The following is a 15,414-nucleotide window of genomic DNA, read 5'->3' as shown; positions in this document are numbered from 1 at the left end:
ATAAACCCTGATATCTTCTCAAACTACATTGTACACAGATTATATGGAAGATTAGTTTTCAGAGTCTGAAAATAGTACCTGACAGACACATTGTTAACTGACTAAATACATGCAAGTTTCCTGATTCTCCAGACTGTTCAATATTGTTCCCTAAGACATGAGTACAGCTGTCTTTACACAGTCTTCAAAAAGCTATGAGACATCATGAAAAAAATCAATCTCTTTTCATAAATATTATAAAAACGGACATTCCATTCAAAATACACATAGGTGGATAGTTTTACATACACGTAATTAAACATCCCCTTCAGTCAACTTGCTTTCTCAATCTCTCCTTCCTTTAACTTTATCATTTGATGATGACAGAGATTCTTTAAGACATTCCTAGTTATCTGAACTAATGAATGTTTCTGAAAGTGGAGGGAAGTAAGCGTAGGAGACAGCTTCAAATCCTGAGCTGCAGCAGATGGGCAGAAAGTCCATCTTCACCCGAACCCTGTCACCTACAGACAGAAGCACCAGCTGAGAGTAAAAACGCTGACTCCAAGACCATGGCCCCCTCGTCACAGGATAATTTACAGCAACCAATCAGTGGGTCCCCGCAAAGAGTAAAGGATGCCTGTGGCTTTCTTCTGTTTTTATCTACAGAAAATAAAACGAATACTTACCTTAGCTCCAGGAAGTACCTCATTCTGTTTCAACGTGAGACTCAACCCCAAGCTACCGACTAGTCCTCCAATCTGCACCGGGTCAGACGGTGCTGCCTCTGGCAAACTCCTAGTTAGCTGTGGATGTGGCTCATAAACAATTCTGGGACTCCAGCTAGGGGACAGCTTTGGCTCGGCTTCCTACAGTAAGGCAATAAGAAAAAACGCAATTCTTTAAAATACCTTAATGTAAATAAATTGAAATGCAAAATACAATTGTCAGTTTAAGAAGAATAAAGTATTTGACATGAAAACTGTATGATGTGACAATGGATAAACCAGTATTATAGAGCTACCATGAAACAGCACAGTACCTTAATAAAGGCAAATCATGGAAAAGAACTTGATGAATAAATTTCGCACAGTCTCTGTTCAAGTTCCATAATAAGAAAATTTAATAGACATTCTATAATTAAGAAAATAAGATTTGTGAAATAAAGTAAAAGATAAATCATGGAGTGACTAATTTATAAAAGGACTCTCCACTCTTAGAAGGGATTAACAGAGTTCCTTAATTATAAAACTGCTTTAAGATATAACTTGTAAGATACATTTTCAGCAATACATTCAGCATGTAAGGTAAATGTGAACATTACTTGATTTCCTGTTTTTACTGTAAAAAGGGTATTAGATGTTAATATATCATTCCCCTCTAAGACATAGAATCCAGTGTTTCTCTATCAAATTAATACAGAGCAAACTGGCAGAAATGGCATTACTTATAAATGTGAGTAGTCTTAAATCTCCAAAATATATGCCCCCATTACTGAATATTTGTGTTAACTCTCACATCAGATGGAAACCTATTAGTACATATTACATATCCTAGGAAATTTTAATAACCCTCATGTAAACCTTTCAAAAATCTATGATCTTGGTTTTTTGTTTTTTTGTTTTGTTTTCCTTACCGCTGGTGCAGTTGAACAAACTGGGGAAGATTTTGCTGATGCAGAAAACTCATCCCAGAAGAGAGACACTCCAGAGAGCTGAAGTAACTTGTGAGCAAAAGCTGTGGGTTGATGTACATTAATTCCTGAGGACTCATCAGCAGTTTCATCACAGTACATGGTTCTGAAAGTTAAAAACAAAAAGAGCATTTGCATAAAACTCCTAGGAAAACCTACTTGCAATTATAAGAAATGCACAAAGCTGTTGAAGTTAAAGGAATTTTTCAAGTGTTAGCTCTTCTTAGAATATACCTAAAAGGTGGGTCAGCATTACCATGCTTTACTACAGTAAATATTTTCATGAAGAGACATTAAGCCCAAGAAGGTAACATTTTGAGGCTCCTAAATTTGGGGGAAAAAATTAATAACTTCCTAAAGTTAGCTTCAAGGAAAACAACTCCTGTGCTCCCTCACAAACATCTCTTGGTTAACAGTGAGACAGCATTTGGCTCCAAGTCACACGTCTGACATGACATTTCTTGAATTCCTGTAACTATTCTATGAGTCCTTACGACTCATCTTCAGCTTAAATAAAATACTGTTGTGCTAAATGCATGAGATGTTAGAAACTTTTAAAATATACCATTTTAAGGTAATGCAACCTAATTTCAAAGATCTGTTAACAGTAACTGTTTCACTAATAGCTATGTTTTGTGAAAGACAGAAACCAGAACTCAATAAAGGCCCCCAACAGATCCACATACAAAGTGTCTTTGGTGCTCGGTGTACATACTTCTTTCTGCTTATCTCTGCTGGCAGCTCATGTGGCATTAAGACACAGGTGAAGAGTTACTACCTCAAAACAACACTCAGTAGTGGGTATGTAAATCAATTCCTGTTTTAGAGCTATTTATAGGCGCTCCAAGTGGGCAAACACAGAAAACAAAAAGTGATGTGCTTATATCTTTTTAAGTAAATCACTATTGTACATATTGACCTTAAAATACCCTCACAGAATCTTCAAAGAAAACAACAGTCTTAGCCTAAAGCAGCATATAGACCAAATAAAGCAAAGCAAAAAAGCCTATCACGTTAATGAGACACATCTAAATAGTACATTGTTCATATGAAAAAACTGAAACTCTCCAACAGGAGTACCTTAAATTTAGTACCACTCAAATAGTCATTATTTTGATTTGATATTAACTAAAAGAGAATTACTTGCTTTGTGAAATCAAATATTCAGAGCATTATATTATATATAATTATACCCCAACTGATACTTTCAGTTTTCTATAATGGGATTAGAACATAACTTGGAGAAAAGCACTTTACTCAGAAATAATATAATATATTAACTTAATACAAGCACCTCTAAATTCCAAAAGCATCCTGAAATCTAAGGAGAGTCAGATTTTATTATTTACAAAGGAAAGAACAGGGTAATTTGCTTTCAGATATAAGAAGTCTTACCTTTCTATTCGAATTTCAAGTGCAGTTCCAGTTTTGGAATTTTCTGGCACATGTTCAATTCTCAAGACAGTGTCTATAAAAGTGACTTTTACTCTTCTTAGTACTAGAGTAAACAGGTAACCGTCAACATGAGACCATGTGTATACTAAATAAAAACTTCTAATGAAAGGAATAAATACTAAATTAGTTTAATAAGAACTTACAAAATAAAAGTTGAATTTCTTTCCTTAAAAAAATCTGCAAATCTTGAGCTTTGTAATAAATATTTTTGCCTTGCTGAGCACTTACCCATGTTACATCTCAACCTGGGGCAATGACTAACACTATCTGTTGAATTCTAATCCCTTCATTATGCAAACATAATAAAATAAACAGAGGAGGGCTTCCCTGGTGGCGCAGTGGTTGAGAGTCCGCCTGCCGATGCAGGGGACACGGGTTCGTGCCCCGGTCCGGGAAGATCCCACACGCCGCAGAGCGGCTGGGCCCATGAGCCACGGCCGCTGAGCCTGCGCGTCCGGAGCCTGTGCTCCGCAACGGGAGAGGCCACAGCAGTGAGAGGCCCACGTACCACAAAAAATAAAATAAAATAAAATAAACAGAGGAGAAACTAGGGTAAAAAAAAACCATGAAATTTAATTGAATACAGTAAGTCCCCTACATATGAACGAATTCCGTTCCGAGAGCGAGTCCAATTTTTTCGCAAGTCCAACAAAGTTAGCCTAGGTACCCAACTAACACAATTGGCTATATAGTACTGTACTGTAATAGGTTTATAATACTTTTCACACAAATAATACATAAAAGAAAACACAAAAAACAAAGAAAACATTTTTAATCTTACAGTACAGTACCTTGAAAAGTACAGTAGTACAGCACAACAGCTGGCATACAGGGGCTGGTAGTAGTACCAGCTACATCACTGCTGTTTTTATGCTTGATTCCCGACATTCTGGGCTTGAAATAAAGATACTATATTACTGTACTCTATATAGTACTGTGCAGTAAAGTACACAAAAGCACAACCACTTGAAGAGGATGCACACACGTGACAATGTACACCAGACACGTGAACTAACATGTGATTGGACATGTGAACACACGTTCACATCTTTGAAAGTTCGCAACTTGAAGGTTTGTATGTGGGGGATTTACTGTACAATTTTTAAAATAACCTCAATTCTAAAGTTCTGAAGTAAGAATAACAATTCTTTTAAAATCACTCAAATGAGTTTTTCTTATACAAGGCTTGCTACTAAGTAAAATCTAAAATTTTTGAAAATACTCAATAATGCCAAACCTGTTTCAATGGTTTCAGCAAACTTTTCAAGTCCTTCAAAAGGCTGGGATCCTTCTCCTTGTTCATCTGTTAGTTTCTGGCTAAGACATTCTTTTGCCAATTGCATACTGCTGGTCATGAAACTTGACCAATACATAGGCTCAGAACCAGTTGCTGCAGAAAATATAGATTAATCCTAAATAACTTCTCACAGTTACAACAAAGCCATTTCTTAATATCACACATTTCAAAAAGATAAATTCCTAATCCTGCAAGAGATATTCAGCATCAAGGTGTCACCCAGGGATACAATAGTCTAGAAATTACTCCTGAGATTTAAACATCACCTTATAATAACTGAGAAGGAAAAAAAAATCACAGAAAAAAGTCCAGAGGCACATGCTCTCATTACATGATATATATCTGACAAATATTAATTCACATATTCATTCAAGTATTTAATGGATATTTTATATGAGTGGTATTGTTCAAAACACTATAGAGCAGGGGTCAACAAAATTCCTACAAAGTATCAGACAGTAATTATTTAGGCTTTGTGGGCCATATGGTCTCTATCACAACTACTCAACTCTCTCACTCTAGTACAAAAGCAGCCAGAGAGAATGAATGAATGATTATGTATATATGGTGATGTTCCAATAAAAATTTATTTACAGAAACAGATGAAAGACCAGATTTGGTGTGCAGGTCATAGTTAGCTGACCCTGCTGTAAAAGAAAGAAAAATAAAATAATTATTAATTCTGCCCTCAAAGAGACTACAAGATACTAGAAGAAATGAGATAAAATCAAGAGGAATTAATAGCCAACTACTGAGTGTCAACAGAAAATATTATGATAGCTAAGAGAAGAGGCTAAATCTTCTAGCTGAGGGAATTCACAGGAAAGTAGAGATAGCAGTTGACCTAGGCTTTAGAAGGTTACTATAAATGTAGGTAAAGCAGAAGAGCATCCTTGGAGAAGGAACACACAAACTGTGAAAAGTCCTTTCCAGATCCTCCCTTATGAGAGAATTCCACCACACTTCCTTATGTTATTCAAAACAAACTGACAGAAATTACTAGAATTAGTGTCTTCTAAAATTAAAAGTCCTTTTAATGAAATATTTTAAAAATAAGGGTAAAATATTTGACTTTCCTTAGTAAAGTATTACTATATCTACTCAGCTTGGTTAAAATATAAAATATTCTTGTTAATTAAATACCAGATTATTAAGAATTTCCACGCATAGATTATCAATTTTAAAAATACAGATACTAAATTTTACTAAGCATAACTTAAACGTTGGTGTTTCAGTCAGCACTTGGGATTATATTTCTTCAAATATATCTTTACAAACATCACTTGTCACTGAAAGAATTTAAGTTCATAATTTAAGATGATTCACCATCATGACTTTACTAGCTTATACATAAACACACACTCTCTGCAGTAGACAATCCAAGACACAACATAGCACAGTGGTTAAGAATAGGGGCTCCTGGATTCCTTGGTGGTGCAGTGGTTGAGAGTCCACCTGCCGATGCAGGAGACACGGGTTCGTGCCCCGTTTCGGGAAGATCCCACATGCGCGGAGCGGCTGGGCCCATGAGCCATGGCCGCTGAGCCTGCGCGTCCGGAGCCTGTGCTCCGCAACGGGAGAGGCCACAACAGTGAGAGGCCCGCGTACCGCAAAATAAATAAATAAATAAATAAAGAATAGGGGCTCCAGAACTAGACTGTCTAGATCCAGATCCCACCTTTTCCAATTAATTAACTATAAGCTTGGACAAGTTATTAAACCTAGTATTTATGCTTCAATTTCCTATTGGACAAAATGGAGACAATTAAAAGTATCTATGTTAAAGAGCTACTTGTGAAGATAGTACTTGTAAACCACCCAGAACAGTATCTGGCATGCAAGAAGCATAGTATACATGTTTGATAAATCAGAAAACATCATATATGTAATTAAAGCTACCACATGCATATATTTGTAAACAATGACTTGCTACTACTTTAAATCTTTTCCTTCCCAAAGTTTTCTTCTGAAAATTTTCAATCCTAAGAAAGAGGTGTACAATGAACACCTGCATACCCTACACCTAGATTCATCAAGATTACATACACACTGAGACTTCTCTGGTGGTCCAGTGGTTAAGAATCCGCCTTCCAATGCAGGGGACATGGGCTCAATCCCTGGTCGGGGAACTAAGATACCATATGCTGTGGGGCAACTAAGCCCACGTGCTACACCTAGAGAGTCCGTACGCTGCAACTACTGAGCCCACATGCCACACCTAGAGAAGTCCGTGCGCCACAACAAAGAGCCCACATACAACGACAAAGACCCAGTGCAGCCAGGGAAAAAATAAAAATAAAAAGATTACATACACACTCTCAAACTTTCACTGAACCATTTGAAGGTAAACTGCAGACATCATAACACTCACTCCTAATGACTTCAGCATGTAACTCCTAAGAACAGGACCAGTCTCCTGCAAAAGCTCAATACCATTAACACACCCAAGCAATGTAACATTGACATAATATCTTACATACATTCAATACCCAAATTTCCCCAGCTGCCTCAATAACACCCTTCATAGGAAAGAAAGAAAGAAAGAGAAAGAAAGAAAGAGAATTCATGTCTTTAGTCTCCTTTGATCTGAACAGTTCCTCTACCTTCATTGTCTTTCATGACACCGACATTTTTTTAACAGTACCAACCAGTTAGTTTATAGAATTTCCCTTATTTTGGATTTGTCTGACTGCTTCCTCGTGATTTGATTCAGATTAAGCACTTTTAGCACGAATAATACATAAGTGATCACGTCTTTCTCAGTCCCTCAGTCAGGACACACATGATGTCAGTTTAACCCATTATTGATGAGGTTAAGCTTAATCACTCAGTTATGGTGGTGACTGTCAATTTTCTGCACTGTAAAAGAAACTTTTTCCCTCTGCAAATAATATGTAAACAGTGGGAGATATTCTGATACTGTCTAAATATCCAGTTTTTCAACAACCCTTCACCGAATGGTGTCAGCGTTCACTGATGATCTTGATACCATTAATTTTTACTATGGTGGCTGAAAACATGGGGATATTCTATCATTTTTTTTTTGTTTATAAGTAGTAGCAATGAAGAGCTTTCCCTTCTTCTTGCCCCCCTTACATACTTATTTACTTATTTGTATTGACATGGCCTTAGGGGGTTTATAATCCATTATTGTCATTATCCTTTTTGATGCCCAAGTTTTCTAGATTTGGCCAATGGGAGCCCCTTCAAGCCCAATCCTGTGTCCTTTTAACATTTCTCCATCAATCTCTGAGCACTTCCTTGCTTTCTGGCACAATACTTTGTATCTTTAAAACATAAGTCACTTTTTATTCAGTATTGTGTAATAATTGATAATGGAAAAGAATTTGAACCATAATATATATACATATAAACATATAAATACATATAACAATCACTTTGCTGTACACCTGAAGCACTGTAAATCAACTACAAGTTAAAAAAAAAAAAAGCATAAGTCACTTTAGATAATTGGTAACAAACAATTAAACCAATCATCTATATACTAAAGTTCCTGTAGGTAAATAGAGACAGAAATAACTCTGAAGATACAATCACACACACCCCACATGGACCACGCCCTAATATTTTATCTACCGAAAACCTCACAAATACAATGCAAAATTAATACTGAATTTAACGCAATTAGGTTACTTTCCCAATCTCTGAAAATTAAAAATAGAAACAAACAGAAACACACAATATACACCTACCTAGGCGAGGTCTAGGTCGGAAGACCAGTTCTAACCCTTTCACTTCCAGTGCACAATTATCCTGCAGCAAGGAGCCCCATGGAACGGACAGAGAAATTGACTGTATGAATCCTTCAGTGACTTCTAAAGGCGCATCTGCTGACTCCAGGATCTCATTGAGACACTAAAGAGAAAAAAAAAAGTGCATTTTGAAATCACAAGAACAAGAACTTAAAATTGTTAACTTATTCAGAGATGCTAAACATGTTCACACATGTGTCAGGCACTAAGGAAAAAGAAAGCAGAGACCAAGATAAAGATGATTCCTGGTCCTCACTAAGCTGACAAAACAGCTCACCACAAAAGACACATTTAACTAAACTGTGATAAGCTGCATGACGGAGGAAATACACTGTACTATTTGAACGTGTAAAAGAAGCTAACCTAGAGATACAAGGCAGGCCACCTGAGGAAGTGCTATTTAAAGCTGAGACCAGAAGGCTGAGGAGTTAATCGGACACAGTGGTCCAGAGAGAGACAATAGCGTGTAGAAGGATTCAAAGAAGGCAGACGTCAGAGTGTACAAGCACACATATTTGAGATACAAGAGTTCTGGGCGGGGTGGGGGGCAGGTGTGGAAAAAGCTGCTTTAGGCTTTCCTGTAGCATGCCAGGGTGATGAGCACGCCAGGGTGACGAGCCAGAGATAAGGCTACACAGATAAGGGCGAATGGGATCCAAAAAGCCTTGTAATTAATGTTAAAGAGCCTGAAATTTATCTCAAGGGCAATGTGAAGCCAGTGAAAGATTCTGAGCACGGGCGCCATGATGAGGACAGAAGTTTAGTGAGCCGCTCCTGCTGTCATGTGTACAGCACGTATTGGAGGAAAGCAAAACTCCAGCAGAAAGGATGTTATAAGTAAGAGACACTAAAGTTTGGTTTGGCAAGGATAGTGACAATGAGGAAAGTTAGAGGAAAATGGATTTTTGTAATATATTAGGAAGTAAAATTAATTGGCATCAGGAGGGGTAAAGACAAGAAGGAATGAAGAATGACTCGCAGGTTGCTGGCTTGGGCAACGGCTTAGATAGGGGTGCCATTTACTGAGACAGGGGAAGGGGAAGACGAAGAATTCAGTTCCAAAGAGTATATCTGAGTATATCAAGGTGGAGATGTCTAGGAGGTCTGGAGCTCAGGAGAGCCATCTGGGCTTATAATACAGAAGGGCTTTATAAACACAAAGGGTAAATGAAGCCACAGGGGTGAGGAGAGACAGCCTTTGGGAACTAATGTAGAGTAAAAAGACAAGAGGCCTAGGACAGAATCCTGATAAACACCAACATTTAAGAAACAAGTTAAGGGCTTCCCTGGTGGCGCAGTGGTTGAGAATCCGCCTGCCGATGCAGGGGATACGGGTTCGTGCCCCGGTCCGGGAAGATCCCACATGCCGCGGAGCGGCTGGGCCCGTGAGCCATGGCCGCTGAGCCTGCGCGTCCGGAGCCTGTGCCCCGCAGCGGGAGAGGCCACGACAGTGAGAGGCCCGCGTACGGCAAAAAAAAAAGAAACAAGTTAAGAAAGAAGAACCTGCAAAGTAAACTGCAAAAAAAAAAAAAAAAAAAAAAGCAAACAGAGAATCAAGAGAGCCTCTTACCCCAGAAAACTGTGGAAAGACAGCATAAAGGGTGGTCAAGTGCAACAAGAACTAACAAGAAGTCAAAGATTTTTAAATGTCCACTGAATTTAGTGACATTTAGGGTATAGGTGATCCCACTGACAGCAATTTCAGGGAAGTTTTAACTACAACAAAAGGAAGACAGATGGATGTAAATACAGTTAGTAGAATAATTAAATGGGTTTTTCTGACAGACAATATACTTTTTAAATTAAAATAACAAAAATGTATTAAATGCCAGCCTACACGTAATGTGCTTCCTGTATGCTATGTTGCATAAGGGTAGTGTTGTAATTCTTTGTCTACAAACCTAACGTTGAACATTGAGATCTAGACTGGCTCACGTTCTATCACTGGAGGTTACTACTTTGATTTTTTTTTTTTTTTTATTTTTTTAGCTGCACCACAGCATGCGGGATCTTAGTTCCCCGACCAGGGACCTGTGCCCCCTGCAGTGGAAGCACACAGTCTTAACCACTGGACCACCAGGGAAATCACTGGAAGTTACTATTTTAATAGGCTTTCTTCACAACAGTGTTTGTGTGATCCTACAGACTTCCTAAAGAATACATGGGCATGGATGGTTTCTTTTTTTTTTTTTTTTTTTTTGCAGTACGCGGGCCTCTCACTGTTGTGACCTCTCCCGTCGCGGAGCACAGGCTCCGGATGCGCAGGCTCAGCGGCCATGGCTCACGGGCCCAGCCGCTCCGCGGCACGTGGGATCTTCCCGGACCGGGGCACGAACCCGTGTCCCCTGCATCGGCAGGCGGATTCTCAACCACTGCGCCGCCAGGGAAGCCCGGGCATGGATGGTTTTAAGGTATAAAATTCCAGATCCCCAACCTCCAAATATATTCTTTCCTAAAATGGACCTTCCTGAGAAGCGTACTTAAAGCAGTGGCATCCTGTTGGGTCTCCTTTCCCATGTTCCCTTGTACAGTCTCCCTTCTCCCACTGAGCCAAAAAAGGCATATCTTTTTCCCTTCCTGAACCCTCCCTTATGCACTGCCTAAGATATAAAAATCTTCAGGCACGACCAGCAGTAAGTTTTCTGGTCTTTCCCCACCTTATACATATTTTTGGCATTGCCATTCAAAGAACTAAGTGATACTGCTACTGCAAAAACCGTATAAGTCTCATCTACTTATTTAGGACATCAGTGTTTCTCAAGCTTATAACTATTTTAAAAATTTAGAGTGAAATTTATGCTGAACCCTATCAAATTCTAGTTGTAAGTATATTCATCTATGGATACATGAACAAATCAGGGAAGAGGGGGAAACACACCCATAACATCAATAAATATATTTCCAATAAGTTTTTATGTTCAGTTATTCAAATATATAATATATTGTTTTGATCAACTGCCCTTAAAATTGTAATATCAAAACAATCCAGGGGAAAAATCACTTAAAACCCAATGATTATGTGAAGAAGATACTGATAAGATCAATATGGTAAGCCCTAGAGCAACCACTAAAAAACTCAAAAAAAAAAGAATCAATAGTGAAGAAATCATTATGGGAATTAAAATGTTACACTAGAAAATATTCACTTAATGCAAAAGAAAGTTGAATTGTGACAAAAATTTTTAGTATGATCGATTTCAATTTAGTTACATGTTTTTATTCTAGAGAAATGACAGCATGATCAATAAAAGACGTAAGCATAAAATATACAAATTACAATAACGTTTTGCAGAGGAAGTTGGACGGGCATATGAGTTCAATGGGAAAACATACAATGTTAAATTTCCAACTATTAATGGTGACCTTGTTCAAGCATGTTTAAATATATAATGGCAGGTACTTAGATCTTATTGGGTAAAAAAACTATATTTTTATTATATCAGTATTTACATTATCCTTACAACTATTTAAACGTATAATGAAAAAATTTTAAAGTCAATTTTAAAATGTAAAAGGAATATGTTAGTGTTTCAAAAATTTTTTAAAGAAAACTGGGCAAACACGTTTGAAGAATAGTCTTCTAAAACATAGTCTTTTAAAACACAGTAGCTCGGTCACTTACTAGCTGGGTGGCTTTGGACAAGTTTTTAACTTGAGTCACAATTTCCTCAGCCATAAAATAGCGATACTACCAGTTTAAGGTTATTGTGAGTGTAAACGAAGTAACGTGTAAAGCTACCAACATGGTTCCTGGTACCAAGTAAACACTCTCTAAATGCTGATTATGGTTCTTTGTCTCCCACAGTGCCTACCTAGTACAATGATGAGCACTGCTAGGGATTCAAGGTGTGCTTGGCAGGATGAAGAAAAGCAGACATTAAGTGATATGCTTCTTTTTGATACCGTGAGACTAACTAGGAAAAGAATACATCCTTATTAGTTTAAGCCCAGGCATAAGAATTCAAATAAAGATAAAACAGATTTAAAAGTTGTACTATAGTTAATGTACAAATGGGCATTTGCACTCTCACTCAGGCCATACATCAGCCTGGAACAAAGAGAAGACTAGCAGTTCCACAGTGGGAAGGGAAATAAACAAATGCTCAGTTACATTAACTGCTCTTTCCTTGGCTTGAAGCCATGTGATTAATAAAGAAATAATAGGCTTAGGCCTTAGACTTGAATTCTCACTATACCACTTGCTAGCTGTGTGACTTGAGGCAAATTATTTAACTCCATCTGTAAAATAGAAATAATAATACCCACCTTATAGGGTTAATGTGAAAAGTCATTAAAGAATAATGCAGGGGCTTCCCTGGTGGCGCAGTGGTTAAAAATCCGCCTGCCAATGCCGGGGACACGGGTTCGAGCCCTGGTCCGGAAGACCCCACATGCCGCGGAGCAACTAAGCCGGTGCGCCACAACTACTGAGCCTGAGTTCTAGAGCCCGCCAGTCACAACTACTAAGCCCGCGTGCCCATGCTCTGCAACAAGAGAAGCCACCACAATGAAAAGCTCACACACCACAACGAAGAGTAGCCCCCGCTGGCCACAACTAGAGAAAGCCCGCGCTCAGCAGCAAAGACCCAATGCAACCAAAAATAAATAAATTAATTTTTAAAAAAGAGAATAATGCATACGCACAACATTGTAAATCAACTACACTTCAATAAATAAATAATAATTTTAAAAGAATAATGCAGCCAAGTCATTCAACCCAAAAAAGACTGTTAATAGATATCCAACCCTCCTCCTTCGAGACAGTCTATTCATAACTGTACCAAAAGGAAAGACTTATGGGTCAATGAATTTTTTTAAAAAATATTATTTATTTATTTATTTATACTGTGTTGGGTCTTCGTTTCTGTGCGAGGGCTCTGTCCAGCCGTGGCAAGCGGGGGCCACTCTTCATCGCGGTGCGCGGGCCTCTCACTATCGCGGCCTCTCTTGTTACGCAGCACAGGCTCCAGACGCGCAGGCTCAGCAGCTGTGGCTCACGGACCCAGCCGCTCTGCGGCATGTGGGATCTTCCCAGACCAGGGCTCGAACCCGTGTCTCCTGCATCGGCAGGCAGATTCTCAACCACTGCGCCACCAGGGAAGCCCTCAATGAATTTTAAAATACCCATCAGAATCCTTATCTTTCGGTAAGAATTACAGCAATGCAGTACCCTGCCCCAGTGCCTGGCGTGGAGTGGATACTCCATTAATGTTTACCGAACTCGGGCGTATTACTATGTCCAATGTCACTTGGCTATCTGTGGCAGCATGGGTTAGCCTGGGGTGGGACTAGGCCCTTCTGCTACTCAAGCCAAGGCTTTTCCCACTATCCTGTATACTCCCCCTAGTTTAGGTCGTCCACTTGCTGATAAAATTGCATGCTTATTTATACCAGTACAAATTACTTTAAGGGTCATGGTAAAGTGTCACCATAATTTGAGTTTTTCAGGTTTCTACGGCTAAAGAAGTCACTACTCTGTTAAAATACTTTTACATAAAAGAAAAACAAAAAGAAAACACAAGTTTTTACACAGATTAAATCAAGAAAAAAATGTTTCCTTTTGTTTTGCCCAGCTACCACAGGAAAGTTACCTACATTGATGATTTCCTAAATGTAAACCGTGTTGGAATGCTTTCAGAATAGTAATACTTTAGAATGGTACAATCAACACAAACTGTAAGCCACAAACTCTAGTGCAACAAATAAAGAGTGGGGGGAAGTGGGAGAGCCACTCCGTTCTTGCCAAACTGAAGGCTGAATACACATGAAGTAAAATACTATGCACTGAAAACATACAGATGCAGGTTTAACTATACATGAAGCACCTCTTAAGACGAGTCAACTCACAACCTCTGGATGACAAGCGGAAAACAGGTTTTTAAATGTCTGAACGCTGCAGCTTCAGTGCTTTTGCAACACCCGCTGTTACGATCTGTCACGTGAAGCGAACAGGCACAACCAGGCAGCACTATTAGAGCCACACTACCGTTCACCTACTGGCCTTCTACACACAGTATCAAGCAAAAGCCGGCAAACGAGCAGAGGAGGCCTTCACCTAACTTTCTTCCAGATGCCAAACGCTGTACGGAAGCCACGGTGTGCAAGTAACCAAACCCAAGTAAATAAATGAATACCCAGGCATTCTGACATCCTCAAAGGTCCTCCTCATCCTTAATCTTTCCAGAGTGTCATCCCATGAAATATGACTTGTTTGCACAGAACCCAAAGAGGGAGCACTGATCACCTCCTTCCGTGGACCCCTTTCAGCCAGATTCACAGACACCCACGCCCGCCCAAACCACTGACTCCGCTGATTCCCACAGCGTAGACTCCATTACCTCCGTTAAGTTTCTGGAACACGTGATTTGGGAGCGCAAACTTGCTAGAAACAGATTACACGACACTTGAACACATTTCTCGGAGTACTGCCCCACCTGGAGCCAAACAATCCCCAGAGAGGGACTGAACGTCACCAATCTTGGATGACACTCGTTCGAATCTTGTTAAAGAGAAGACTGAGTCCCGCCCGGCTGGCCGCCGGCAGCTCTTACCCATTTGTCCAAGGGAACTTGGGCGAGGGACCCGGTGCCCTGGTACAGGTCCAGACTGAGCTGCTCCAGGCTCAGTTTCTCCTGCAGAAAGTGGCCCAGGTACCTCTGCAGGAGGTACCGACAGGCCCTCTTCTTGATGGACTCCGAAAACGGCCAAGGCATGACGAGGGCTGGCAGCTGGGCCGGCGGGGGCTGCGGACGGCTCCGGCCTGGGGGCCCAGGCTCTGGCTCCAGGCCGCTGCTGCGGCTGCGGCGGCGTCTCAGGTCCCGGCCGGCGAGCCCAGGCCGCGGCGAAGCCTAAGCCCGGGGAGGCCCCTCCATGCCCGCTCGGCGCCGGGAATCCCTCAGGGAGACCCCATCACCTGTGCCTCGCCGCTCACGCTAGGCCTGGTGGGGACAAGGCGCGGAGGAGTCCCCGCCACCCCAAGCCCGGGGGCTTCCGAGGGGGTCCTAGTCGGCCCAGAGAAAGGATGCAAGAGATCACGCGTGGAGACGGCAGGGCCTGAGGCCGGGGCTGAGGCGGACACCTCCACCGCCTCTGCGCGACGAATTTGTTGTCATCCACAGGGCGCGCTCCCGACTGCAGGACGCTACCAGCGGAGCGCGTCCGCGAGTCCCGGACTCCAGCGCGCGGCCTGGCAAGGCGGAAGTGACGCCACACTGGGG

General features: G+C 40.4%; 1 protein-coding gene across 3 annotated transcripts in view; it reads right to left on the bottom strand.

Annotated features, from left to right (window-relative positions):
- The window catches only part of ATG2B (autophagy related 2B), a 72,967-nt gene extending 57,582 nt beyond the window's left edge, over nt 1–15,385 (bottom strand). For 2 of the 3 annotated variants that reach the window (XM_059056089.2, XM_059056090.2), the window contains exons 1-6: nt 14,749–15,385; nt 8,138–8,300; nt 4,365–4,517; nt 3,068–3,170; nt 1,616–1,778; nt 669–848 (exon numbers count right to left, since the gene is read on the bottom strand). In XM_059056089.2, coding sequence (XP_058912072.1) covers nt 669–848; nt 1,616–1,778; nt 3,068–3,170; nt 4,365–4,517; nt 8,138–8,300; nt 14,749–14,910 — 924 coding nt within the window. In that variant the 5' untranslated portion in view covers nt 14,911–15,385. The remainder of the gene's footprint in view (nt 1–668; nt 849–1,615; nt 1,779–3,067; nt 3,171–4,364; nt 4,518–8,137; nt 8,301–14,748) is intronic. The other variant, XM_067027811.1, reaches the window with a different exon arrangement.
- Nucleotides 15,386–15,414: the final 29 nt, after the last annotated feature.

Source organism: Kogia breviceps, chromosome 3 (assembly GCF_026419965.1).
Source record: "Kogia breviceps isolate mKogBre1 chromosome 3, mKogBre1 haplotype 1, whole genome shotgun sequence".
NCBI lineage: Eukaryota > Metazoa > Chordata > Mammalia > Artiodactyla > Physeteridae > Kogia > Kogia breviceps.
The sequence above is the reverse complement of the archived record's forward strand: the minus strand, read 5'-3'. Positions and strand labels throughout refer to the sequence as shown.